Genomic DNA, 27217 nt, shown 5'->3' on the forward strand with positions numbered 1-27217 from the left:
GGCAGGCACCATGATTGGGAAATACGTAACAAATCTGAGCGCACAAGACATTAATACCCTCCTCCTTCACAAAGCTGCCTCTGGAGATTGGCGAAGCTTGAGAACCACAACAGAGCCGAAAAAACTTCAGAAGAAATAAACATCAACTCTGTTAGAAAACACCTATCCACCGCTCTGAAAGTTGAGTTAGGGAAACACAGCCTGAGTTTTTGCTGACTTTGTTTTATGGCACAGATTCACGCTACATGGGGATCTACTCCAGCTAAAGGGCCAGCAATTTGCCCACCCGCCTGGAGGCCAGAGATACCCTATGCAGGAGTTGACCCCGGAGCTTTCACTCTCCATGTCACAGGTCAGGCTGATGTCCATCCTGAAGCCAGACACCAACAATGGCACTGACAATCTGAGGAAACGCCGAAGCTACTCATTTACTGCTATGGTTCCACTTCTTTCCAGTGGCTCTTCCCCCAAAAAATGTAGACAAAGAAGACATTCTCCACTTTGGGGCACGTGAGTTATTTTGAACAATTACACTGACTACATAACATGTGACCCACCTGGACTCTAGACACATCAAGTTATAGGGGAGAGAGGAAGTCATGAAGTTCTCAGCTGGATTTCTGTGAGGTCTCTCTCATAAGTAAGTGCAGCTGCTGTGTATTGGGCAGGAGAGAGATGATGCTGTCTGCTTCCATAAAGATAGCCTCCTAGGGAATCTTGTGGACAGTTCCACTCTACCTGGGGTCTCCAGGCGTCAGGACCCACGGGGGCAGCGGGCAGCCCGTATTGGGAGTCACTGGGTGGTACAATGGTTCGTGTGCTCTCGACTAAAGGAAAAGTTGGAGATATCTTTGAAGAAAGACCTAGTGATGTCAGGGAAGACAGCCCCTAACAGATCATCACAGGTCCGGTAGGCACAATTGTACAGCGATACTAAGGAAAGATTATAGTAAAGTCATCGAGAGCATGAGAGATAGAAGAGAGATTGAAATAATGGAGTCAGACACATTTCATGGTAACATGCTCACCTCAGCCTCACTTAGTGGTTCACATGGAGATGTGGAAGGTGGGAATTGGGAATTGCAAGAGCAAGCTGGGGAGAGGACAGGGGAGAGAGAGGGCAAGGGGTAAGGGAACAGGGGAGTGAGGTGGGGGTGTAGGAAAGGGGAGCACAGTGCTTTATTGCTAACCAAGGCTTATATCTCTTTAGGAGGCAAACAAGCCCCTAAATTAATTACAGGTAAAGACACAGGTCACAGGAAGGGATTGTGCTATAGGTACTACAGTAATGAGAGGGGGACAACCTAGGGGTATCCACTCAATAGGAAAGGGAGGTATTGGGGATACACATGTGACAAGATGGGAAGATCCTAGATTCAGGGAGGCAGCTTAATTTTGGAATGTCACTGAGTTTGAGCAGGTTTGACCTATTCTCTGGCTCACTATTGAAACCATTATCAATAGGGTGTGAACCCCACCTAAGGGGACCAGACTGATGGTAGTAAGCCTTTAGGGAGAAGTAGCCCATTGTCCATAACAGCAGAGAGGGGGGCCCTACCTGTGTTGGTCTGGCAAGTGACTACCTTCAGGGAGGATGGCGCTAAGCATCTGACCTCCCACCAAGTGCTGGCAAATAGCCTCTAATGTTTGTATATCTTTGGGGGAGACAAAGCTGGGAAAACATCTCTTTATAATCCCATATAGTGAGTCAATCCTGAGTAATCCATCACTAAAAACCTTATGGAGAAGAATTCTATGCTGAAGTACATGGGATTCCCCCAGTCAGAATCAATTCAATAGTAACTGTCTTGTTTGGGGTTTTTTAATCATGTATCGAGAGTCTACCATTCTAAAGCTAATGTGATATGCTACAGACTTTTTTTATTTCAATCTTACTAAAAATCCAATGAGGTCCCCAGTGTTATCACAACCATGATGAGAAAGCTGAAGTCATTCACTAGTTTAATAGTGAGGCTGGTTTTTACAGCTTGTCCAGCTGCTCTCGCACTAGACAAGGGTCTCTGGGTCTGGCATTCTCGATCCTCCACTATACAGTGCCAAGGCATGGCACTGAGCGGGCATTTAGAGGACTGACCGTGTGCAGGGCTAGCTTACCCAGAAGGCACCCGTGAGCACAATCAGCCCAGGGCCTATGGTGCATCTAGGAGCACACCAAAATGTCCTATTAGTAATTCCCGCTAAAAGCAGGAAGGGAAACATTATCTGAATAATAATGAGTACATGAGGGAGCATGAAGAAGTTTGTGGGGGGGGGGAGAAATCATAATGTTTTCATTCTACTTTCCCAACTCTTTGAAGCTACTTATATATAATGAATGAAAGACATGACGTTCTTCTCCCACGAAGACTTACCATCTCAGAAACCCACGTGCTCTATATCCTCTGTTCTCCTCTGTCCTATAGGGTCGCTAGGAGTCAGCATCAACTTGATGGCACTGAGTTTGTGTATAATGCATGCAACTTGGACTGGATTATATAACATATCGATACAATGTTTACTTATTTTGCCATATTTTTCTGAAAGAAGGGGCCCACAAAGGCAAAAGTGCTCAGTGCCCCACAGCTGTCACAATGCAGCTTATGTTAAGCAGACATTGTAGATAGCTTTCTGTGGACACCAGACCACGACCACGTGGGAAAAGTGCAGAACTTGGCTCTTTCAAGTAAGATTCCCCTGCTTAACAGAAACGTGCTCCAAGCTAAGACCTCAATTGATTGACTGCTCATAGCAGATCTCACATGAAGATGATTATATTGAATTAGATCTGATCATGGGGATCACCAAGTCTTAACTCCCAAACCAATGAGAATACTGGTCCAGCCAACTTGACACAAAACCTTAACTATCACAACTGATAACATTTGGGTTTAGTCTGGAGAATTGCTGTGTTAGACCATGTTGCCTAGAGAAACAAATCCAGGGACACTCATGTACGTATAAGAAAGTTTTATATCAAAGAGTAATTGTATATTAAGAAAACATCCCAGCTCAGTTCAGATCAAATCCATAAGTCCAATATTAGCCCATAAGTCCAATATTAGTCCACAATTCCTCTTCAGGCTTATGCAGTCACATGTAACGATGCCAAATGCAGGAAGATCACAGGCCTCTGGGTGCAGTCCTGTGGGTCCAGTGGCGGCGCACCCTCTCCAGGGCTCGGCTGCCATCAGTGCGGCTCCATATGGCTTGTCAATAAGAAGGTGAAGCAGAGAGAGTGTATATGACTTGCTTCCAGGGAGAGAGGAAGTTCCCAGAATTCTCATGATTAGGCCATGCCCACAAGGAGGCATCATCAGGTTGGGGTGTGATTGACAGGCTAAACTCCGCCCCCCTTCATTCTTTTATCAAGTTGACATGAAATTGTGTAACTATTAGGTACATTCTAGGTTGGACTGTCAGTCAAGATGCCCTGCCCGCTCTCTGTAGTGGGCATGTGACAATGGCTAGGCAGTTAGGATGTCCAATTCCTGAATTTCCATCTTGAGCTGACAGTACCAGGCACACAGTTCGGTGGTTGATTCATTCAATCTGTAGAGCCCTGAAGAGACTATGCTTACCTCCCCAAGTGCTGGAACAGCTGCAGTTCCTTGCTCTCTTATTTCCATTTAAATGATGGCTTAAATCATGGTCTTTTCAGTAAATTACTCTTACTTTTTTAAAAAATTAGCTAAAGTGAGGTTCTGTTGCTTGAAAAGAATCCTTACTTATGGGTAACCTCCCAGATACTGTTGGGTGGCAGAAACGAACCTGTGTGTGACACTCAGCAGTGATGACACCAAATTCCTAGACACCGTTGATTGACATAAGGGCCTACAAGCTCATGATGCATCCAGCTGAGGAAGGTCACATTTGCAATCAGAAGCAGAAATCAGAGTGTGAAGAGCAGTATTAAAAAGTATATACGAAGGATTCATCTATGGAAGGTGCCTTCGTCTCCTCGAGCTGCTGTAACATGCACGGCTTGAAACAATGGAAATGGACCCTGAACTTTGGGAGCGGTCAGAGCCATGCTGACCATACTCTAGGGCAGTGTTTCCCAAAGCGGTGATCCTGGCCCCTGGGGAGGGTGCTGGCCTGATCCATATACCTACATCTGAGCCTGGATGGTGAGCTGGAGTACAAGAGTTTAAATTGCCAAGGGGGCATGGAGTCATCTGTTTTCCCTTAAAAATAAAGATGGCAAGTCCGTTAAGTTTGGACACCTGTGCGTTGGAGGAAGCGCCTTCTCTTCTCTCCCAGCTTCTGGTAGCCTGTGTTCCCTGTCTGTGTCAGCCTAACTCCAACCTCTGCCTCTGTCTGCGCGAGGCCTTCTTCCTTCTGTGTGTGTCTCTTCTCCCAGTTTTATAAGGACTCCAGTTCTATTGGGTTAGAATCTACAAAGACGATGTCCAACTAAATTCACATTCATAGGTACTGAGGTTAGGACTTGAATATGACTTTTTCTGGGGCAGGGACAGTATTCAACCCATAGCACTGTTCTTTTTTTCAATAAAGTTTTATTGGCACTTAATCCACACAGCACATAATTCAATAGTTCAATCATAGCCTATCAAGAATTGTTGTATCATTAAACATGGTCTTTGAGCTGGATGATACAGTAATATTGCGTTGTGGGATGGAGGCTGGAGAGAGATTCAATTCACTTTATGCAACGTCCTTCCCGATGAATGGCATCATGCAGGAAATAGCAAATCTAAGGTTTTGAAATGCGTTTTAGTATCTCCTTCCCTTTGAAAACAGCATTGCCTCAATGCAGTATTTGTTACTTTTACAAAATAGGCCAGCAGGCAAGTACATACCTATGCACCCGATTATATGAGGAAAAAACCACCTCCAAAAGTAATTTAAAAAAATTGTTTTAAACACCTCCAGCCACAAACGACTTGCATTACAGTACCTTTTGCTAGATGTCCTACCTCTCATTTCTTCTTCCACCAGCGCCAGCTTCAAATCTGCCAGGGCTGGAAGAGACAGGCCACTGTGTGAGCTCTGCTCTCTGGACCCTCTGTACTTCAAGGAGGCCTCCGAGGGCTCCCGGGGCATCACCACAGAATGAGTATCAGCTGGTCCTCCGCCACTGACCACACATACTTTATGGCAACAGCATGGATCCCCCTTACTTTTCTCCTCATTCTTTCTTGTGTTCAGGTTCTGGAAACTCTATCTATGGGACTCCACTCACATGTTCTAGGAGGAAGATTGGTGTGAGTAACAAGAACATCATCACTCAAACCCTACTGCTGATTTGACTGGCCAGGAAATAATAGCATGCGGGGGCCCAGCTCCCAGCTCATTGCCGAGCTTCTGGACGCCTTGGCGTTATCATGACTGCTGTTGGTGGCCAGTCGGTGGCTGGAAAATCTTCCACCTGCCCAGTGGGTTATGTACGTGGGTAGGAGAGGACAGTGTACCACTTTCCTAAAATCATTTGCTTATCACACACAAAAAACATTACTTTGTTTCAAAGAGCAACTTCAAGGGGTGGATACACCTTGAGAGCCTCCACATTCCACAAACAAGTTAAGAAGCTGTTGTGTACAAAGCTCTGCTGAATGCCCTTACTTTTAGGGTGGTCAAAGAATAAATAAAGCGTCCTCCCTACCATAAAGGAAACCGCAGTCTGGCACAGAAAGAAGACAGCCACAAACTATCACGCAGGATAGCAGTGTGTGCCTGAGAGGGCACGGTGGGGACAGTGGGGTGCACTGACAAGAGCCCAGTGCACCCATGCACACCACTGCCCATCTGTCGGGGGCGTGACGAAGCTAAGCTGGCTTCAGCGGAGCTTCCACACTAAGGTAGAGCCGAAGGGAAGTTGGCCTCCTTCTCAAAGTCAACTAATGAACCGCTGTGATCACAGGAATCTGGCCCTGCTGGTTTTCCCGGGGGTGGGGGTGGGGGTGGGGGTGGGGGGGGCTGCCATCGGGAAGGGGCCAACTCAACAGCAGGAACGTGAGAAACAAGTGAAACCTTATCAAGAAGACTGACCTTCCATACCACCTGGAATCAACCAAGTAGCTTACTTACCAAGATTAACAGTTCCTAATCGAGCCCAGCCTCCAGCCCCTGAGACTATGGCCCTAACACATGCTCTTAACCTGGAATTGAAGTCACTCAGAGGTCAATGCTCAGTCAATAAGCACGGTGTGCCCCTTTAAACCATGGACCATAGGAGACGAACCGGTCAGCATTTCCACAAAAGCAAGATGAGAAGGCAGGAAGGCTGGCGGATGGAAATGGACATTGTCGGTCACAGAACTAGCTCCAACTAAGATCTCCAAAGCAGGCTAGCTTCGAGACTGGCTCCTGACGAGGAGCACCAACCCAAAGCTTGTGCGTCATGAGCGGTCAGTTTCAGCCAGCCCCCTAACTTGTGAGACGTGCCTTCAAGTTTTCCAGTCCAGGTCCCACAACCTGGTGAACACCTTCCCCTGACTTCCCCTGCTGAACTGAGGACTCTGTCGAGGATTCCTCCCTTATTGCCGCAGGGGTAATAAACTTCGCTTTGCTTCCACAGGTTTTTCAGAGGGCCTTTCGTGGGATCAGCTGGCATCCTCCTCCTTCAGGTAAACAGAGCCCCATTATCTGGGCTGACCCCATCCCACGCAGCTGTGCGGGCGCTTTCCTTCTGTCGCTCTGGCCACAGGTATTAAGACGCGTGCTCTGGGCTGCTTCAAGGTCTTCAGAAAGACTTTGGGGCTTGGGTGCTTTGTTGCAACTATTTAAAGCTGGAACGTGGAACTAGTTAAATCAAGGTGCGGGATGGAGTGGGAAAAGAAGGGTTCTCCCACTATCCTCACCTGGGAAGCACAGCAACTGGTTCCACTGAGGGATTTGGGGAGTGAGGCCATATGCCAACCCGCTTTGGAGGAGAGTGGTAAACATGCCAGAATGGCCGGTTTTGTTAGCTACTTCCTAACGGCACCAGTAAGGTGTGTTAAGCAAGGCATCCACTTCCAGCCAAGCTGGCTAGTTTGGAAGCATGAAAGAAACAGCCAACGGTTTGGTCATAAAAATGGCTCACACTCCTCGCATGCCAACAGAGCGCCGGGGGCCTGCCATTCTGAATGCTTTACGTGGATCTTCTTTCTCATTCCATTTCCACAATGAACCCCACAGGAGGGATTCTATCATTATTCCTACTTTACACGCAAGGAAACCGGGGCACCGCGAGCTTAACTAGCCTGACTGGCTGAACGGCTAAGACACAGCAGAAGTGAGAAGCAAAGCCAGACAGCCTTGCTCCACTCCAGCTTTTAACCCTTCTGCCTGCAGGGAGGCGGCTGCGAAGGGTCATGTGCCTGGCTTTTTACTTCAATCACATGTGCAGGAAGGAGCAGTTGGGGAACCATAATGTAACCTTCAGGAAGGCAAAGAAATAAGTGGAGCATTTAAGCTCTTCCCTCCAGCCAGAGAGAGCTGTCATTTGTAGCGGGCCAGCACTTACTGGCGTGCAGTCAGGCCAGGGCAAAGTCTCTGCTGCTGCAGGTTTCTCTGACACACCTGGTACAAGCAGTCACAAGTTCAGGATGAAAGAATTGTGCAAACACAAGCCACAAAGTTGAATTCTAAATGCAAGGAACTGAGCACCATGGGTCTGGGCCGTTAACCCCTAGAGTTGACAGAAGTCGAACTGATGAGTCCCCCAACTGGGTTTTAAAGAGCTTGTGACGCAAACAGCACTCAGAAGAGGGGCTGACGCAGTGAGGGTGGTGCTCGGTGGTGGACTCTGGAAACTGCTGCTCCTGCACCATGGAGTCCTGGGTGTGTAGGAAGCAGATAAGTTATTCATTTATTTGTAGATGCTCAGAACTGACAAAGCCATGGACCTTGCAGAGAGAAACATCCCCCATCACCAGTCGGGTTGGGAATCTGTAAGTCATGCTACCGCCTTCGGAGGCAGTAGCTGGATCTGATGGGGGGGGGGGTGTGGGGGGCGAGGGGGGGTAGACAGGTGGGTATGCTATGCAAGGGTAAATCTTAAAACATCATTGCAAAACCATAGAAACTTTTGTTAAGCAAAAATGCCAATGTGTGAGGCTATCATTTCCTGCCATCTCCTCCCTCCTGGTCCCCCCATCTGAGATGGCATTTTCCTTGTCTGGTCCTCTCTAGCTTTCCCTGCACTCTTCGATTCACATGTTGCAACAGCTGCATGGCCACCCTCAAGGGGTTCAAATCACGTTTCTCTTCAATGTCCTTTTTAAGTTTGGGGAACAAAGGGAAGGGGAACGGGGTGAGAGCAGGACTACAGGTGCACGGGAGAAGGTTCCTCAAGGAAATTCTCATAGGACAGCCCCCGCGGCCCTGGAGAAAGACGAGCGCACTGTCGTGAAGGGGAAATCCTCAGGGCTACTTGCCTGCCTTTCCTCACCAAGGCAGTTTGTCATTTCCTTCAAACTTCCACCTAAGAAGCTCATGAGCATTTGTGAACCCTTAGAGGAAATCTATCAAGATTGTTCCTCCCAAGTCTCCCCAGAAAGCAGCTTAAGCTTCGGAACTGAACTCTCCGCCTTGCATTGAACAAGCCCAGCAGGTCCCCTTGAAAGCCGCTGCTTTGGCTGCACCTTTCCTAGAAGGCACCCTGCTGAGACAAGTGTAACCCAGAGAGAATTTATCCGCGGCCACCCACTGAGTACGAGGCATGTAGAGATGTAGTTCATTACTATGGTCCTGCTGGCCAATCCTTACGGGAGGTGTACCTTCTGGTCTCTCTGCCCGTGGCTGTAATTCCATTTTGGAGAGAGGTCTCTGCTAATAGACGGGATGAAGTCTACAACTCAGCGGAGGGTCTGAGCCAGGCCGTCGCCCTTTGCTTCCTGAGGGGCATGGTGTGCGGAAAGACACAATGATCTCCCATCCAAGCCGTTCCTCTGTGCAGAAGAGCCATCCCGGGAGCAGAGGGAGCGATGAGCATGAGAAGGAAATGTGCTGATGTTGACTGTGGGGGTGACGGCACAACTCTTAATATGACTGAACAGTTAGATTGTGTGATGTCTGAAGGATATGCCAATCAAACTAAAAAATAAAAAGATGACGCAGAGGGAGGAAATCCCAGGAGCACTGAAGAGTCACCAGTAGAGCACATTAAAGATGTCTGAAGTGGCGTCACCAAGGTCAGAGGCTGCAGGATGAGGCCATGAGACAGAGCAAAGGAGCCAGGCCAAGCTCGGGGTCAAGGCAAGGACACAAGGAGACAGAAGAGAGGAGCGGCTCTGAGACTATGAGACCGAAGCAGAGCAACAAGGAGCGCCTGGGTCCAGGGAAGTAGACACCAGGAGCACATGGCCGAGTGGCTGAAGACTGAAGCGCCTCGGCGACGGGCTGGGGAGAGGAGTTGCTATGGACCAATGGCTGTCTCCTTACCGTTCACGGATTCTGAATTCTGGTGACCTGGTACCTTCCCTTATAAAACCACCGGACTTGTGAGCTCAATCTGCGAGTCTGAGTGGCCACTGCCACAGATTAATGAGTCCAGCAGAAAAGTGGAGGATGGGAGCATGCCTGACCACTGCTTTGTGGCAAGAGGGAAGCCAGAGGAGGTCAGCTGTGACTCCCCCCCGAGCCTCTGTCCCACGTCTCAGTGTAGTGTGCTTGGAATAACCACATGCATGTACAAATTGGAAGCCTCGCGGCAATACCTGTTGACTTACCCTAGCGTTTTTGAGTTCCCATGGGGTTGTTGTGCAAATGGCTGGCAAGTTCATCAGTCAACCAACAAGTAGAGATTGTATTGAGTTCACACAGAGGTGCCATGGAAGAAAGACCTGGCTAACTGTTTCTGGAAAAAAAATCATCCATTGAAGATCCCATAGAGTACACTTCTCTTCTGGCACATAGCAGGTAGCCATGACTCAGAATTGACTCAAAGGCAACATGTGATAGTGGCTTTAGTAAAATGCTTAAAATTACATGGATGCAATCATGTGTGCATACATGTTTTCACACACGGAACATCCAGAAGATGGGACATTTAATATAACGGACATGTCCATCCACACACACGCCCAGCTTCCCAGTCTGCTAATTTTGACCAACACAGCAGGGCAACAAGGAGCTGTGTGTTTTCAGTTTTCCTGGAGTGGAGAGATCACCAAAGAAAACCACAGGTAAAGTTTCAAAATATGGGAAAAAATGGGGGGGGGGGGGCGCTGGGAGGAGGGAATACAATTGCTAAACTCTGGCGTTTAGACTTCTCGTATTAAATATTATAAAGGCTCTGAGATAACCTGAGTGGGATAAAGAAACACACAGGATGTTGAACATTCGAAACCTCTGCTATAAATCCTAACCAGTCCTGCCACCACATCTATACCTCTCAGATCCTCCTTCTGCAAACCCTAACACTCTCGTTACCTGAGGGGCCTTTCCAACAAGGTCACTGTTCACTGGTTGGCACGTGGTCGTCTGGAACTCTGCAACAGCCAGTAGCTCTTCCCTGGCAGAGACTCGGCTGGAACCTCACCCATTTCTTCCCAGCTCCACCACAGTGCTGTGGGCACAGCAGATGCACAGGACAACCGACGACAAACACTGATTCTGAATTCTTTTAATGGAAGAGGTTTCTCGTCTACAGTTCTGTTTATAAACACAAGTGCCGTTACAGTGAGTGCTTCGGAGTGCATCGTTATAATTATAATTAATCATTATAATTAAATGAATCACGCAGTAATGGTTACCTTTTTTCAGCCACACTTGAAATTGAAGACTCAGTACTGCTTTTTTTTTCTTAACTAAGATATTAGTCATAACAAAACATAACCATTTATTCCACAGATTATTGTTCTTCCTACGATGGCTTACTGGATAGGAGAAACCTTATGGGGACATCTAGAGGACCCTCGTTTCTTAAACTTTTTATTTTATAAAGAAAAGTGACACAGTGATGCAACTGACAAATGTTCTCCTCTTCTTTGCTAGTTAATAAACTATGGCATTCACTTAAAACAGCCCCAGCCAACCCTGCAAACATCATTTCAGCACCCTGCTGCCCTTATGTGTGTGTCTCTTGTAGGCAAGGGTAACAGTGGCATGTCAGCCGTCAGCCGCAGTGCACTGGCGTGTGTTACAGAGCTCCTGAGTTACACAGTGCTCCTAAGTTAGCAACAAAATTGAACACCCCAAGCGTCTGAATCACTCAGGGATGGAAGCTGCCCGTTGATAATCATCACAGAGGCGAAGTCAATGGACTTTTCCTAGTGTCTTCGTGAACATCGACTAATACGCAGGATGGTCGGGTTTTAAAGGCAGGTGCCCTGCTACAAGTTTGCCTCTCCCTGGCATTGATACCCTGGCACTGATGCCCCGGCACTGATGCCCCCGCTTTGCATCTGTCACTGGATCAAACGCGGACTCTTGGCTGCAAAGGTAAGGGTGCTTGGACAGTACCTTCAAATAAAGCAGTCTAATCACATGGGATCTTAACTTTTTCACAAAAATAATAAAGCACAAAGAAGGCTTTCAAAAACCATGACAACAAAAGTTTTTTTAAAAAGAGCATAGGATGCTATATTCAAATTTCAAGGAAAACTGGTTTGTGCTGGTTGCTACTGCATCATAAAAGCAATGGACGGGTTAGGCATGACAAGTGGGAGGGGGCCATCTTTGGGACAGACACCCTGGTTAAGGTTACAGTTAACTTGTCCACCAGCTGTAAGCGCTTCAGGGTCAGAGACTGTTCTTGGTTCTGTCTGCGCCCTCAGTTCTTAGCACTGGCTGGTACCTGGTAGACACTCAAAGTATTTTCCTGGAACCAGGGGACTGAGCTGAATCCATTCACGGCTCTCAGAGCCACGTTGAGTGGTTGTTGTTCACTCCTATGCTTAAGGCAGGGATGGCAAACAGATTTCACCTCACTCTGGTGGGTTGATAGTGGCTGCCTGAAGGCAGTGTTTACCATGATAAAGCTTCTAACACCAAGTCCCAGCACAGAGAAAGAGTGCCGGGCTTGTCTGTAAGGCCACCTTGAGAAGACAGTGACATTGGCATTATGTATTTCCCATCCCAGGGGCAGCAGACAGGCACCTGACACTCACCCAGAGCCCTGTATGCAGTGCCGATGACACGTCTTTGTGCATTCAAACTGCTGCTGAGTGTTGGTGGGCCATCCATTCAGTCAGCCTGTGCGACCAAACACAGAAGTGGAGACTCTACCTGGGAATCTGATCACGCTCAAGAGGCAGCTGCTGTAGAACAGACATTAAGTTAACGGCTCCCTTTCTGGAGAAGGTGCGTTTCAGTCCCTCTCAGAACAGCGTGAATGGGGATCTAAGGCATTCGCAATTACCTGGGACCTTGGGTCCATGGAGAGAAGTAAAAAAGGGAGAGAGAAAAACAGAGTGAAGCTTTCTTTGGTTTTCATGTTCCACCTTTCTGTTGGTTTCTTGCTAGTTTCCACAACCTTCTTCGTACTTGTTATGGCTCCACCAGTGCCGTCAAAAGAGTCCGCACGGTTGTCAGGGGAGAGGCCGGGGAAGCGGAAACCAGCAAGGGGTACTGGAAGAATCAGCAATTTCCATCGAGCCACGCTCAGGACTCGCTGCTATTCCCACCAGCCTCTCGGTGGCGGAGCAGCAGCTACCAAGTCCTCTCAGTAACTGGCCTCCCCCAGTGGGGGGTTGGGGGGGGGGACAGCACCCTCAGCAGCACCCCAGAACTCAGTGAGAATCCATACCGAGAACTGGATGGCAACGAAAATGGGAATGTTATCAAAGGACCATCCTAGGGACAAGGAGCGTTGTCCCAAGAAGATCACGTTCACCTAAGTCAGCGGTTCTCCACCTTCCTCAGGCCGCGCCCCTTTCACACAGCTCCTCATGTCGTGGTGACTCCCAACCCAAAATTATTTTTGTTACTACTTCATCACTGTCATTTTGCTACTGTGATGAATCGGTGACCCCTGTGAAAGGGTCATTCGACCCCCAAAGGGGTCACGACCCACAGGTTGAGAACCGCTGACCTAAGTGGCATCTTCAATCTATCACGAATCAACCAGAAAACAGAAGTGCATTAAAACTACTCTCAAAAATGTCAACACAGCTGGCATGCAAAGGAGGAAGAATGACCTCATCAATCGACAGATCTGTCCTCTCTCCCCACACAGCTGCTGGCCCAGGGCAGCCAACCCTCCCCAGGCGCCCACGCAGCTCAGAGAGTGCTCTAACGTGGGCGCAGGCACATCCCACCTGGTCTATAAAAGAGTTCCTGGACCAGAGTTTGCCCTCGCTTGGTCCGAAACATCTCGTTGCCAATGTTAATATGCTCAAAAAGTGCCATCTGGAGGAAGACTGGTTGGTAGGGGTAGTATTCCTTTTTTACCCAAGGCAGTCATTCACAAGCTCATCTCCAGCTGTTTCTCCACACTAATGTAACGCACTAAGATGTCCTAAACGTACAGGGATAAGCCTTTAAAATGCTGCTAGGGAGCAAAAGGTAACAATAGAAAATAAATTAGATTCCTAAAGATAGTTCATGAAAGTATAGGTGGCTGGAAATTCAATTCTATAACAAGTATAAATTAATATAAATCTAATATTAAAGGACCATTTCTAGAATGACTTCAGTTAAGATTGAAAAAAAAAAGGTGGAGGGGTAAGTATTCAAGAATAAATGGGGGAAAAAAAAGAATGGGTATGGCTTAGAAACTCTTAAACAATGTTGCAAAGACTAATAAGATTTGGGGACAAGCTACAAAGACCTGTCTCCATGTCCCAATTACAGGCTTACCTCAATTTCACCTACTAGAAGTGTCCGCGAAAAGTTGTGCAAAAACAATATAACTAGACCTTCATTTTCAACATAAGGATCCCTGGTTGCAGAGTGGTAAAGTGTTTGACTGCTAACCAACAGGTCGGCAGTTCAAACCTACTAGTTGCTCTGCGGAGAAAAGGTGAGGCGGCCTGCGTCCATCAAGATTCAACCTTGGAAAGCCAATGGGGGCAGTTCTGTAATGTTCTGGACTCCCTCGAACCCACTGAATGGCACATGGCATTGTAAGCGCACCAGGAAGCACGGTGGTAAAGAAACCTTCCCCTGAAATCCATCTGCACCGTGCATGGCATGGAAGCACTCAGCAAGGTGTGTGTGTGTGACACATGCATGGATTTGCCAAGATGATATGTGTTGTTCTGTGGGACTTTCCTGAAGCAAGGCACACTGTAATGGGAATGGTTCTGCCTGCTGTTAAGTTATTAACTTAACCAAGTCTGATTAACCCTCCAAGTAATCAAGTCCCTTACAAAAGATTAGAGAATTCCGGGTGTCTTTTCAATCAAAGAAAAGTTCCCTTGATTCATCTACACACATACATACAGATGGAACGCTGCCCTCTGGCTGGCATAAGTCTTCATGTATTGCTCAGGGACTAACTGAAAACAACAAACTGACTGAACCCAACTGCTTGAGTTGGGTTCTGTTTGGTCCAGCGGTCAAGGCAACAACTTCGGCCCTCACCTAACTTGAGAAATACCACCAGAGACCATTCCTCTTCCGGAGGGGATGCTCCCTGCTCGCCGGCACAAGAGCTTTCCTGCTGGTCTCGCCCTGCTCCCCACAAGCTAAGCCAAGCGTGAGAGGCCACGATGACATTTAAAAAGCTGCTTGATTAAAATATGATAAAGTTTTCAGCCTTGGAACAAAAACTAACTCAAACACATCCACTAAATGTTCATTCTTAAAGGCAACAAGGTCTTTTTTGTCGTTTGGTGTCCTTCCTTATTTAAATTTAAGATTGTAGCTCAAAGTATGTATGTGTATCCTTGTAGACAAGATGTATCCTTTCAAGATGTGTCATTTCAAAATATGGACTGACAAAGCAATGCAACGTAACTGACAGGCAGCAAACTGCCACCGAACTGAAATGAAAATTCCTACCAGCCTATTACCTAACATTCATAATTGTAAAAAAAAGAAAGAAACAAAAAGAAAAAATAGCTAGGGAATGTTTTTAGGTGAGTCTCCGGTGGGTGCAAGGATTCGGCGCTGAGCTGCCTCATGGTCCACTTTCTGAAAGCAGTGTGCTGATCAACTCCCTGACCCTCGGGCCTCCTTTGACGCAGAAGGAGGCTGTGTGGCTGTGCCTGGGTGGGGAGGAGGTGACAGCCATGCCTGTAAAAGTGTCGAGTAAACTGATCAAAAAACAAACCATGCTACATCAGGTAACCTAAATAAAACCAATGTTTAAATAGTCAGCCCCATCCTGCCAAGCTGACTTGGCCCTTGACAGATCAGAGCTGATGAAGCTACTCTTGGAGGATCGGTTTCAGTTTCAGGCCCTAGGGGATCTATCGTACATGGATGAACACATCATGGTGGATTGCTCCCGTAACTTAAAAAACAATAGTTAAAAAAATAAGAAAGTTGGTCTTTTTGCTTCAGGAGTTTTCAAGTAGCTGGGTCCAGGTGCGGTTGTCCGCAGCTGCTCCGCACATGCCCTTCCCTTTAGAAATCGGTCTCTCTCGCAGAGGGGCGGTCCTTGATCGTCCTTGGTTTTGCACCAGGTCTCGTAAAAATCCCGTCTGCATCAGCTCGGTCATGTCTCTGTTTTATTGGGCAGATAGAGGGAGGAAACCAGCAAGTTGTGTCCGAAGGCTGGGAACCGCCGGAAGGCTTCCCAGCTATCGGAAAAGATGTTGTACTTGAGGAAGACGCGGTGCTCCAGCGTGGTGGACAGGGTCACGTCCCTGCTCATGATGTAGATGCCGTCGTTGTGCAGTGCGCACGTCAGGTTGAGCCCCGACTTGGACGTGTTCTCCTTCAGGTAGAACCACTGCCGGGTGTCGGTGTTGTAGGACTGCACGGTGAGCATGTCCTCACTCTGGCTGCTCCTGCGGGGCGGCCCCAGTTCGTGGAGGCACCCCCCGACGATGTAGATGGTCTCCTCCACGGACACCATCTGCTGCTTGCGAATGTGGACGTCGCACGTTTCGAAGAGGGTCCAGATGTCAGACGCGGGGCAGTACTGCAAAATGCTCATGTTCCGGTCTGAAGCAAAGAAAGAAGCCAGTCAGTGGCAGACCCACAGTCACGCCGTTCGACAGCCCAGGCTGCAGTCAACTCTCTCCGTCTGCTGTACTGGCTTCCGCACTGGGACGCCAGTCACAAGGTCGGAGGTTTAAACACACCAGCCAACCTGCGGGAGGCAGATGAAGCTGCCGGCTCCCTCCAAGAGGAAGAGACTCAGTCCTCCTCTGCCCCACAGGCGCGCTACAAGCCAGCAGTGGGTTTGCCCCACGGCAACACAGGCGAATCGACTCAGAGAAGCAGGGTTGGAAAACTGTTACCATAGCTCCCAGGATGGCCAGCAGGAGCTGCATTGCCGTCCGTTTGCTCCTGGCCCCCCATTCGGGCATGGTCCCTCCTTGGGTGACCCTCAAGAGCAGAGAAGCCAGAGATGAGTAGCTGTGAGTTGGACACATTCCCTCTGCCCCTCGACCCCACCCCACCCCCCTGTCACCTTCCCTGGTACTGACACCGTGGAGAAACACCAAGCCAAGACATATAAAAAACCACCTTAGAAAATATCAAGGGGTTTTTTTGGCTTATGGCTAGAGAATCAAAGCCATTGTTTTAGGGGTTCATCTAAGACAGGGGTCCTCAAACTTTTTAAACGGGGGGCCATTTCACTGTCCCTCAGACCGTTGGAGGGCCGGACTATAGTTTTTAAAAAAAAACTATGAACAAATTCCTATGCACACTGCACATATCTTATTTTGAAGTAAAAAAATGAGGCAAAAACACCTGGCGGGCCGGATAAATGTCCTCGGTGGGTTGCATGTGGCCCACGGGCCATAGTTTGAGGCCCGATGTAATAGCATGTTGTCTTGGTCGCTGATCTTAAGGACCATGACCAGGGTGCAAAGCAGAGCTCCAAGACAGGCCGCACAATGACAAATGTGGAGAAATGCAAAACAAGCCTCCCCTCTGGCTTCTAGCCAGTCCCAGACTCATCTGACCACTGTGTTTCCCAAGGGTGACAAGAGAGAGACCAGAGGTCCCGCCCTGCTCTCCTCTCCCCAGGTCACAAGAGATGGCCCCTGATTGTGTGGATAAAGTCGAAGGTGAACCTACTCTGACACTCCTTTAAAATAACAGCCATTTTCTTTAAGGGAAACTGCGGGATATTTTAGACTATCGAGCGCCCTTTTTTTTCCTGTTGTTTTTCCTTCCTGTTCTCTAGGAAAGAAAAGCACAATGTTTAGTCTCTGCAGAAAGAAAAGGGGGGAAAACCATCTACAAGCCGAGTTATCAGAAAGCACGTATCTTTTTTGTTTGTTGTTGCTGCTGTTTAAACTACGCAACAAAACTTACCAGTGGGTGTGATTTAACTATGGAATGTATGATATCTGTAATAGCTCCTAGTAAAATTATTGGGGGGGGAATCTATCAGTGGGAGAGACAGCTCAGTTTAAGAATGAGAGTACGGGGAACTGATTACAAGAATCTACGTATAGCCTCCTCCCTGGGGGAGGAACAGCAGAGGAGAGGGCAGGGGGAGACGTCAGACAGTGTAATATGACAAAATAATAACAATTTATGAATGATGAAGGGTTCATGAGGTAGGAGGGGGGAAATGAGCAGCCGATATTAAGGGCTCAAGTAGAAAGCAAACGTTTTGAGAATGATGATGGCAACAATGGATGGATGGATGGTGATAAGAATTGCACGAGCCCCAATATTTAAATTAAAAAAATGATTTAAATTTTAAAAAAAGAATGAGCACAATTTGCGCACGGTGAGAGCAGAGAGCTAGCTCATTTTCTCCAGGCTCCCCCAGCCCCCCCCTTCAGCTCGACTCCCGAGACAGAGGACTCACCCCCCAGCCAGCAGCGCCTAAAGACCCCCAGCCACTAGAGAACGGGGGAAGCGCTGGTTCAGTGGCGGAGTTTTGCCTTCTATGCAGAAGGTCCAGGTTTCATTTCCAGCCAATGTACTTCATGAGAATCCACCCCACTGTCGGTGGAGGTCTGCGTGTTGCTGATGCTGAGCAGGTGTCGGGGGAGCCTCTGGACAATGACACTCGGAAGAAAGGCCGCGTGATGTGCTTCGAACAGACCAGTCTGTGAGAATCCGAGGGATGCCACCAGTCCAGTCCCCACCCTACCACGGGGCCAGCACAGGAGCAGGCAGCGCGCTTCTCTGCGGCGCACGCAGAGGTTGCCCTGAGTCAGGGCTGGCTGGCTGGGTGGCAGCTCACAAGAGGAAGGCCGAGCGGGAGATGGAAAGAGATTGCGGGCTGTGGAGTGGCAGGCCCCACTAAGCCTGCAGACAGTTGCGTTATTACAGCTTTAAGGACCTGTCTTGCTTCCCACTGCACTAATTCCTCCCCGTGTTTCTTTCCCATCGCAGGTGCTCTTTCCAGAAGATAGCTCAAGGGAGTTTGGTTACTAATCTGTCAAAAGTGCCCTGGCGGCGCACGGCAGGAACAAAGGCCTTGTTCTAGTCCAACTTCAATGTGTCTTTCAGTTGCAGGCCTGCAGGTCTGTCCGGGTCTTCTGTCAATGTGTTCTCCTCACCCCGCCGGCGCTCAGGCTGTCATGAGGTGGCTGGCGTCAGTTGAATGGGTTTTCTTCTTCGTGCCTTTTTACATTTAGTCCAAACTACGGGTTTGACAGATCACCCTTCTTCCCTTTGGAGCTTGGTTACTCTCACTCGCTACTGAATTTCCTTCCATTTCTTCAGCGCCTGCCAAATAATCACAACGTCAAACAGCCATTGCAAATGCGACCAACTATTATTTGCTGAGTTGTAAACGTCTCGCCTAACTTAGGCAGCCGGGTGAGTACCAAACTTTAAATCCTGATTTTGTTGGTTGTTGTTTTTCACAGTTACGATGACTTCTCTTACAGAGAACTATCAGGGGCCGACGGGAAGCGCCCCAAGCAGAGCAGAACACGTAAGTGCCCTGCCCTCTCCTCTTAGAAGGCTTGTTCTCAGCCCCTACACAAACACATCCATCCACATCACTTCACCCTCCCGTCGCGAGGATTTTGGCTTGAGGACTCCGTGGTCGAAAACACAGTGGGTGGCCCAAGTGAAGACGGTACATTAGGAACAGCCTGTGAGGCTAGAAAACACACCGGGCTTTTCCAGGTCAAATGGAAAGGACCTTTGCTTAGCCAGGGTCATAGACACAGTAGGAAATCTACCAACCAGGTCCTCTCTTTGGGATACAGCGCCGCCTGCCAGTGATTAACAACTCCCGGTTAAAAGAAGCCTGCCGGCTGGTGCTGTGGTCTGGGTGTTGGGTTGCTAACTGCATGGTCAGTGGTTCAAACCCTCCTGTTGCCCAGAGGAAAACATAAGGCTGTCTGTTCCTGTAAATATGTACCGTCTCGGACACCAGATACAGGGTTTCCATGAGTCTGAATCAATTTGAGGGCAGTGAGTTGGCTGGCAAAAGAAAGCCAGAGGGCCGTGGGCATGTTATTCCAGGCCATATGGTGTCATCTGTGGTGCTCAATCTAGGAGGAATGGGAATGCTTAGGATGTACAGCGGTGAGTGTGAGGATTGGCTTTCCCGGGAAAGCGCGCACACATACACATAGGAATGACACACAGGGAGTCTATGGTGTAGTTGGCATCCCTGGGTGGCACCAGAGGCTCACTGGCTAGGCTGCGAACCACAGGCTGCACACCCTCTGGGGTGCAGGTCTACTCAGACACATGCGGGCCCTGAGAGACAGCCAACTCACCAGCATGGCACCGCACTCCGAGACCCGAACACCAGTACTGAAGATGGAAACAGCGTAGAAGTGACCACAGGGTTTCGTGGTTTTTTGTTTGTCTTTTTCCCCGATTATTTGTAAAGCAAAGCTGGTACTACACCAGTCACTGGGGAGAGTTACTAGGAACAGCTCCTCCGTAAAACAAACAAAAACAAAAGCGGACTCCTTCCAATGGCGTCCTCTTCGTCGCTTAGACCGCACAAAGGCACACACCACCTGTAGTGGGTTGAACGGTAGCCTCTCAAAATGGCAATGTTCACTGTCTTACACCCTGGAACCCAGGAATGGGACCTTATTTGCAAAAGGGCTCTTTGCAGATGTACATAATTAAAGTTTAGGGTCTTAGAATGGGAGCATCCTGGATTACCCAAACTCAGAAGACCAAACCCACCGCCTTCAAGGCAATTCTGACTCACAGCGACCCTAGAGGACCAAGTGGCACTGCCTCTTTGAGTTTCAAAAACTGTTAACTCCTAAACCCTCATCTTTCTCCAAGGGAGTGGCTGGTGGTTTCAAACTATGGTTAGCCAAACAACTGGTAGCTCACTATGCCACCAGGGGTCCTGTGGCTGACCCTGGCAGAGCCGAAATCCAATGGCAAGTGTCCTTCTAAAAGCAGAAGAGAAGACACAGATACACACAGGGCAAACGCTGGAGTTCGGCACCCACCAGCCAGGGAGCCCCCGGGTCTCCTGAAGCTGAAACTGGAAACAAAGGATATTCTCCCCCCTCCCCACCCCCAAGGCTCCGGAGAAACCATCGCCTGTAGACTCCTCCAGAACTGGAGCAGAAGAAATTGTTTTAATAATTTTATTAGGAGCTCATACAACTCTTATCACAATTCACCCATACATCAATTGTGTAAAGCACATTTGTACATTCATTGCCCTTGTCATTCTCAAAACATTTGCTCTCCACTTAAGCCCCTGGCATCAGGTCCTCATTTTTTTCCCCTCCCTCCCCGCTCCGTCCTCCCTCATGAAACCTTGATAATTTATAAATTATTATTTGGTCATATCTTGACCTGTCCAACATTTTCTGTTGTCTGTCCCCCAGGGAGGAGGTCACATATAGATCCTTGTAATCGGTTCCCCCTTTCCAACCCACTCTACGCTCCCAGTATCGCCACTCACACCACTGGTCCTGAAGGGATCATCCATCCTGGATTCCCTGTGTTTCTAGTTCCTATCTGTACCAGTGTACATCCTCTTGTCTAGTCAGACTTGTAAGGTAGAGGAAGCATTTAGGAACTAGAGGAAAGTTGCATTTTACATCATTGCTACATTGCGCCCTGACTAACTCATCTCCTCCCCGAGACCCTTCTGCAAGGGGATCTCCAGTGGCCTACAAATGGGCTCTGAGTCTCTCCACTACACACTGTTCCCCTCATTCACTATGGTAAGATATTTTTGTTCTGATGATGCTTTATACCTGATCCCTTCGACACCTCATGATCGCACAGGCTGGTGTGCGTCTTCCATGTGGGCTTTGTTGCTTTCCTGAGCTAGATGGCTGCTTGTTCACCTTCAAGCCTTTAAGACCCCAGACGCTATTATCTTTTGATAGCCGGGCACCATCAGCTTTCTTTACCACATTTGCTTATTCACCCATTTGTCTTCAGCAATCATATCATGGAGGTGAGCACACAATGATACAATTTTTTATTCTTTGATACCTGATAACTGATCCCTTTGGCAATTCATGATCACACAGGCTGGTGTGCTTCTGAGGTAGATGGCCGTTTGTTTACCTTCAAGCCTTTAAGACCCCAGATGCTATATCTTTTGATAGCCGGGCACCATCAGCTTTCTTCACCACACTTGCTTATTCACCCACTTTGTCTTCAGCAGTTGTGCCGGGAAGGTGAGCATCACAAGATGCCAATTTAATAGAAGAAAGTATTCTTACATTGATGGAGTACTTGAGTGGAGGCCCAATGTCCTTCTGCTACCTTAATACTAAACCTATAAATATATGCACATAGATCTATTTTCCCATCCTCATATATAAATGTATTTGCACATGTACATGTCTTTATCTAGACCTCTATATATGCCCGTTGCTTCCCAGCTCTTTCCTCTTTTCCTTTGACTTTCCTCTGGGACAGAAGAAATTTTGGTTGGTAATAACCACCATATTGGTGGGAATATGTGGGGCAGCCCCAGGGAAACTAATACGCCTCCCACCGTTTTCCTTAACAAACCCACTGCTAAGTGGTATTCTAAGAATTGTTCATCGAAATAGTCTGCTGTCGTAAATCTAAAAAAATTGTCAGGTGTACATTGTGGTGAACTGAAATTAATTACATATGGTTCTTGAATCCATTTCTCTGTAATTCACACCACATGATTGAAGGGACCATTCGAATAAGAAATAAAGGATTCTAAGTCAGGCTGTGGTCAGTTCTGCCGTACCTCTGGGCATAAGAGACTCCTCTCAGAAGCAGAGAGAGAGATCCCCCTGACTGCCAAGAAAGCAGCAACACCAGAGAAGCAGTGTGAAATCCCTGCCTGAAGTGGCAGTGGCAGCTGCTGCAGAGACCATGAACAGATCCGAGGAGCCGTGCCACTGGGACCACGAGGCAACGGGGCAGAGGCGGGCAGGCTGCTGGGCCCTTGGAGGCAGAAGCCAAAGGACCGTGGGGCTGAGGACCAAAGAGACACAGCGCTGCAGGCTGAGAAGAGGTGCTGCTGGAGACAAAAGACTGTAAGTTTAAGGCTGTGATCGTGACTTGCGGTAACCTATTAACTTCCCTGGTAAGCCCCCGTCATCATTGCCTATGAGTTCTGGGTACCTATTGCAACCCTGAACCCAACAGAGAAGACGAACACCGCGGGAGGAAGACTTGGTGTCAGGTAGAGAGGAGGAGGAGAAAGATGTGGCAGTCTCCTTTGGAAAGATCTGGCCTGAAACTAGGAGACAGTTCTACCTGGGCCTGTCAGGTGGCTCCGAGCCCCCATCTGAACCCAGTCCATGAGTTCTGGGTGGCACGGCAACTCGGAACCCAGCAGAGAAGTTGAGTGCCATTGGAGGACCGTGCGGGCGGAATCGGAGCAGGGCAGAGACGGAGGGAGGCACGTCGGACTTCTGCCTTGTGGCAGTCGGCCTTGAGCTAGTGTCAGGTTGGATTCCCCATCTCCCTGGGGAAGCCAGGGGAGCCGAGGGCTGAGCCAAAGCTAAAAGTCCAGGGGTCTGCTGTGGCTTCTTTGTGCGTGAGAGGAAAAGCTGGCCCCCCACTGCTTGGAGAAAGGGAAGCGCACCCCTCCTAGACTTCACAGCTGTGCCCCTAGTGCCGCCCTTAACACGGCCAGGCCGTTTGCATCGCCACCTCGTGAAATGCCTCCCTACCAAGAGCAGCAGGATAAGTCCTGCTGACGAAGCCTATGATTTTCCAGATTGTACACTATGAGACCCCTGCAAAATGAAGACCACTCACGGCCTTCCACCCCGGTCAGGAAAAAGGTCCCTTTCATATTGGGTTCTCCCTCTGCCTATGAATATTCCCGGCCCCTGTACCTCACATGCTGGTGCTGGAGCAAGGAGAACATAAAAAAGCACTAAATCCCCTTGGGTGAGGGAGGGAGTTACCCAAGTAATGGTCACCCTCCACAGATCTGCCCAGCCTCGGAGAGCAGCTAAGAGACTCCTGGGCCATCTGTCCAAAGCAGGACCTGCCAAGTCACAGGCAGCGAACCACAAAGCAGGGTTTCTAGAAGCAGAGAGAACCTATGTACTTCACAGCCTCTGTCCCCGCACCCTGATGCGACTCTCTTAATCAGGTCATCCAAGGTCTAGACTCTGTCCCCCGGGGCTGTTTCCCTCCCAGAGACGTCCACATGCAGAGTTCAGTGCACACCATCAGGCTTGCTGGCCCGGCCCTGCCGTCCTTCCCGGGCTGCTGAAGCTCACACATGGGGCGCCTCGTACTCAGCCCCCTGACTTACCTCTGGTAGTATATCCACCAATGACGTAAATGTTCCCCTTACACTCGCACGCGGAGAACTCAGCCAGAGGGTTTGGTAAGGGCGCCACAAAATTCCATGAGTCCTGCTCTGGGCTGTAACATTCCATGTTCGAGACGGCCTGCCCGCCGATGGCATACAGCTTAGAGTTAACAGCCACAAGCTTGAAGTTGGACCTGAAAGAGTGTCACAGGGCCCAGTTAGTCCTTTCGGTCAGCACGAAGCAGGAGCATGGCATAAGTTAGCTGAAGCAGAGCACGGCATTGGCTGCGTAGCCGAGGAAGATTTGCTTTCCAAACTGGGTGCCCTTCCCTCTGGGGGACAATGGAATCACGGGCTGGGTTCTCACTGAAGAGCGCTCTTCGGCCTTCAGCAAGTGAAGACCAGCTGTCCCATACAAACGCCGAGCTTTAAAAGTGGTTGCGATGATGAGGGTGCAACACTGCTTACTACGAATCAACTACTACATTGCATGATATGTGGATCGGATGCCAATAAAACTTAAAGGAAAAAGTTCCCATCTTGTTCACTGTAAGCCAGGAGCCAAAGACACAGAATACTTTAAGTTCAGCACCTTCTTTCAGGGCCGGGGCAAGGGTAATAGAGAGAAACAGTCACTGCCTCACTCGCTCATCCAGACGACTGTTCAGATCCTGCCTACCAACCCGGAAGACTCCGGGTAAGAGGCACCCCAACGCTGCCTCCCCACACAAATAACCAACGACACGGGCAAAGGCAGGTCAGCCTCGCCTCGGCCAACATATGGACATCGCACCTATATTGCTTCCCGTAAGCTAGGAGGAAACAGGGACGGAACTACTTGAAAAGACATTCTGTGCCGGAATCTGTAGGGTATTAACAAATTAATAGGTTAACAAATACTTATAGCACCAAGTGCGCATCTATCATAATTATGGAATAATTATAAAAAGAATGTCAGCGGGTGGTTTGAAGCCACGCATTCAGTCGTAGGCTGAAACATGCTTATTATCACTTTCCGTGGCTAGGGAAAAAAGTCTCAGGACTTTGGAACTGAAAAGTCAGACAAGCGCAACTGGCGGGTAGCGTGAGTGTACCTAAATCTGGAGAGGGCAGGAGGTTAAAAACCCGAGGCTGTTGGGTCCCTGTGTGTATGACGGCTGGGCAAGTGTCTCAAGTGTACCACAGTGCATCCAGCACCAGTGTGATGTCTCAGAGCAAGACTGGCCCGGGGCAGCTCTGCAAATAAGCAGCTCTTTGACATTGGCCCACTCACTTCACCTCCTCAGCACCGAAGTAGCACAGGAAGGTGGAGGTGCTTGTTGATCAGGAAGCATGACATAGAGCCAAGATCCTATCAGACAGCTTCTCAGTTCCCCAGTGTTTGAAACAGAAAGGCCGGTGGCTGGATAATGGGGTGACTGCAGTGGGACTGTGACTTCTTCAGAAATAGATCAAAACCGTATCCTAAGAGTATGGAGGAGACCCTACAGGTGGCCCATGCGCCAAGAGGGAGTCTGTCAGAGGGGAGGCTAAGCAGGAAGAGTGAACATGTAGCCGTGTCCGATCTCCTGGAGGGAGGGAGGGAGGAAGGTGTTCAATAAACAGTGATGTGGGGCTCAGAACATGTATTACTAATAGCCCCCGACTGAAACCCGAAGGTTCAAGGTACCTGTAATTTCATAATCAAATGCATTTTTGGTTTATAGTTTTGTTTTTCAAATCAGAGGGTGAACACAGCAAGAGCCCTCTTCCTCAAAACCTCATATTGTCTGTTAAGCCGAGCCAGCCATTCCGTTTTCCATGCCAACTGACTGCGCCTGGGTGGCACTTACTGGGGGGTCCCTGGTTCATGCTGCGTATTTTCTGCTGCCAATGGACCTTAAAATTTGACCATGGTGCCCTCTCTGTATGTAAAAAATTGAGGAACCAGAGGAAATAAAAGTTTGCAAATAAGCACTAAATTCTACCAGCCCGCAATTTGTTTTTTGCTCCCAAAGGTACACAGATAATAAATTTTGTCAAATCAAAACAGTTTTTTGTAGTCTTCATCCAGCATAGTCATTTGTCTTGAGCAGGCGTGTGAGGGGCTCTTTCTGAGACCAAATCAGGCAGGCAGGTAAAGGTAAACAGGCCCATCTCTCCAGACCCCCAAGAGAGAAACACTTGTCAATGTTGAATTTGTTGGACGACAAAATTGCCACCTCTCACCAGTCTGTGCAATGAAGCGGCAGACTGCTAAGGGTTTACACAGAAAATCCTCAGCTCCACGACCTTGGACAAGGGACTGAGCCTGTCCGAGCCCCAGGTCCCCATGTGTGAAACGAGGCTGGGAGGAGCTCGATCCCTGGCATGTAGCAAGGGGCGCAAGGGCAGCACTTGCGGGCAGAGGTCACTCCATCATGGTGTTTGGGGGACGGCTTTTGTGCCCATCATAAGTCTGGATGCTGCGCTTCAGGTGGGCTCTGGTTCCTCGTTTGGCGACTGCAAACATCACTGGCCGTGGTGTGCCCTGGACGCGGGTACAAAGTGTCTTCTCCTTTGCACATTCCCACCACTTAACGCCCCATTTCCAGCTCTCGGAAAATAACTCTTCCACTCTTCACCTCCGAATGTCAAAACGCTAAATCCAAGAGGTCAATTACTTTTACGAATTACAAAAGCTGCCATCTCTGTAGTATTTTCCTAAGGTTGATCCCTGATATACTACATTCAGGGAGGGAAAATATTTTTTATCTGCATTTTAATCTGTGGTAGGTGGACACTTGACTGACTTGCAGTAACTCGAACTACCAACTCTCACTGCCTCTGAGTCCATTCTGGCACAGAGTGACCCTATAGCACAGGGCAGGCCTGCCCCTGTGGGTTTCCTCAACAGGAAATCTTTACGCAAGCGCAAAGCCTCGTCTTTCTCCCACTGACTGGGTGGTGGTTTCAAACTGCTGACCTTGCAGTTAGCAGCCAGCACAGAACCCACTATGCCAACAGGGCTCCTCAACAGGACTACAGATGAGAAAATGAGATACGACAAATTTCTACTTCATTCAGAACAACTAAAAAGCTTTTCATCCTTAAGCTAAGTGACGTTAAGCATGTTAAATACCGGTGCATGATTAGCAATCCAACCAAGACCAAACTCACCGTCATGAGTCAGTTCTGCCTCTCTATAGAAATGTGGAGGCCTGGTGACATAATGGGTTCAAATCCACCAGCCGCTGAGGGAGAAAGATGAGACGACCATCTACCTCCTCCCATAGAGATTTTTGGCTTCGGAAACCCTAGGGAGCAGTGCTACCCTGCCCTCTAGTGCGGCTGTGAATCGGAGCCGATGGACCGGTGGCAGCTGGTTTTGTATATAAATATCGGGCTCCCGGGTGGCACGGTGATTATGTGCTCAGCTGCTAAGCATCGACAACCAGCGCATACAAACATGGAATCCCCGAGCAGTGGGCTATCACGCTCACCTGTCTAAAGAAAGGCTGGAAGGTAGATCACCCAGAGACACCCCAGGAAAAAGGTCGGATGAAGCCA

General features: G+C 48.8%; 1 protein-coding gene and 1 pseudogene across 1 annotated transcript in view; both read right to left on the minus strand.

Annotated features, from left to right (window-relative positions):
- The window catches only part of LOC142451572 (large ribosomal subunit protein uL13 pseudogene), a 104982-nt pseudogene extending 99918 nt beyond the window's left edge, over nt 1–5064 (minus strand).
- Nucleotides 3038–27217, minus strand: part of KLHL42 (kelch like family member 42) — a 30867-nt gene continuing 6687 nt past the window's right edge. Inside the window, exons 2-3 of the mRNA XM_075551928.1 lie at nt 23690–23883; nt 3038–16002 (exon numbers count right to left, since the gene is read on the minus strand). Of these exons, the coding sequence (XP_075408043.1) occupies nt 15551–16002; nt 23690–23883 (646 nt within the window). The 3' untranslated portion in view covers nt 3038–15550. The remainder of the gene's footprint in view (nt 16003–23689; nt 23884–27217) is intronic.

This window comes from Tenrec ecaudatus, chromosome 6 (assembly GCF_050624435.1).
Source record: "Tenrec ecaudatus isolate mTenEca1 chromosome 6, mTenEca1.hap1, whole genome shotgun sequence".
NCBI classification, from domain to species: Eukaryota; Metazoa; Chordata; class Mammalia; order Afrosoricida; family Tenrecidae; genus Tenrec; species Tenrec ecaudatus.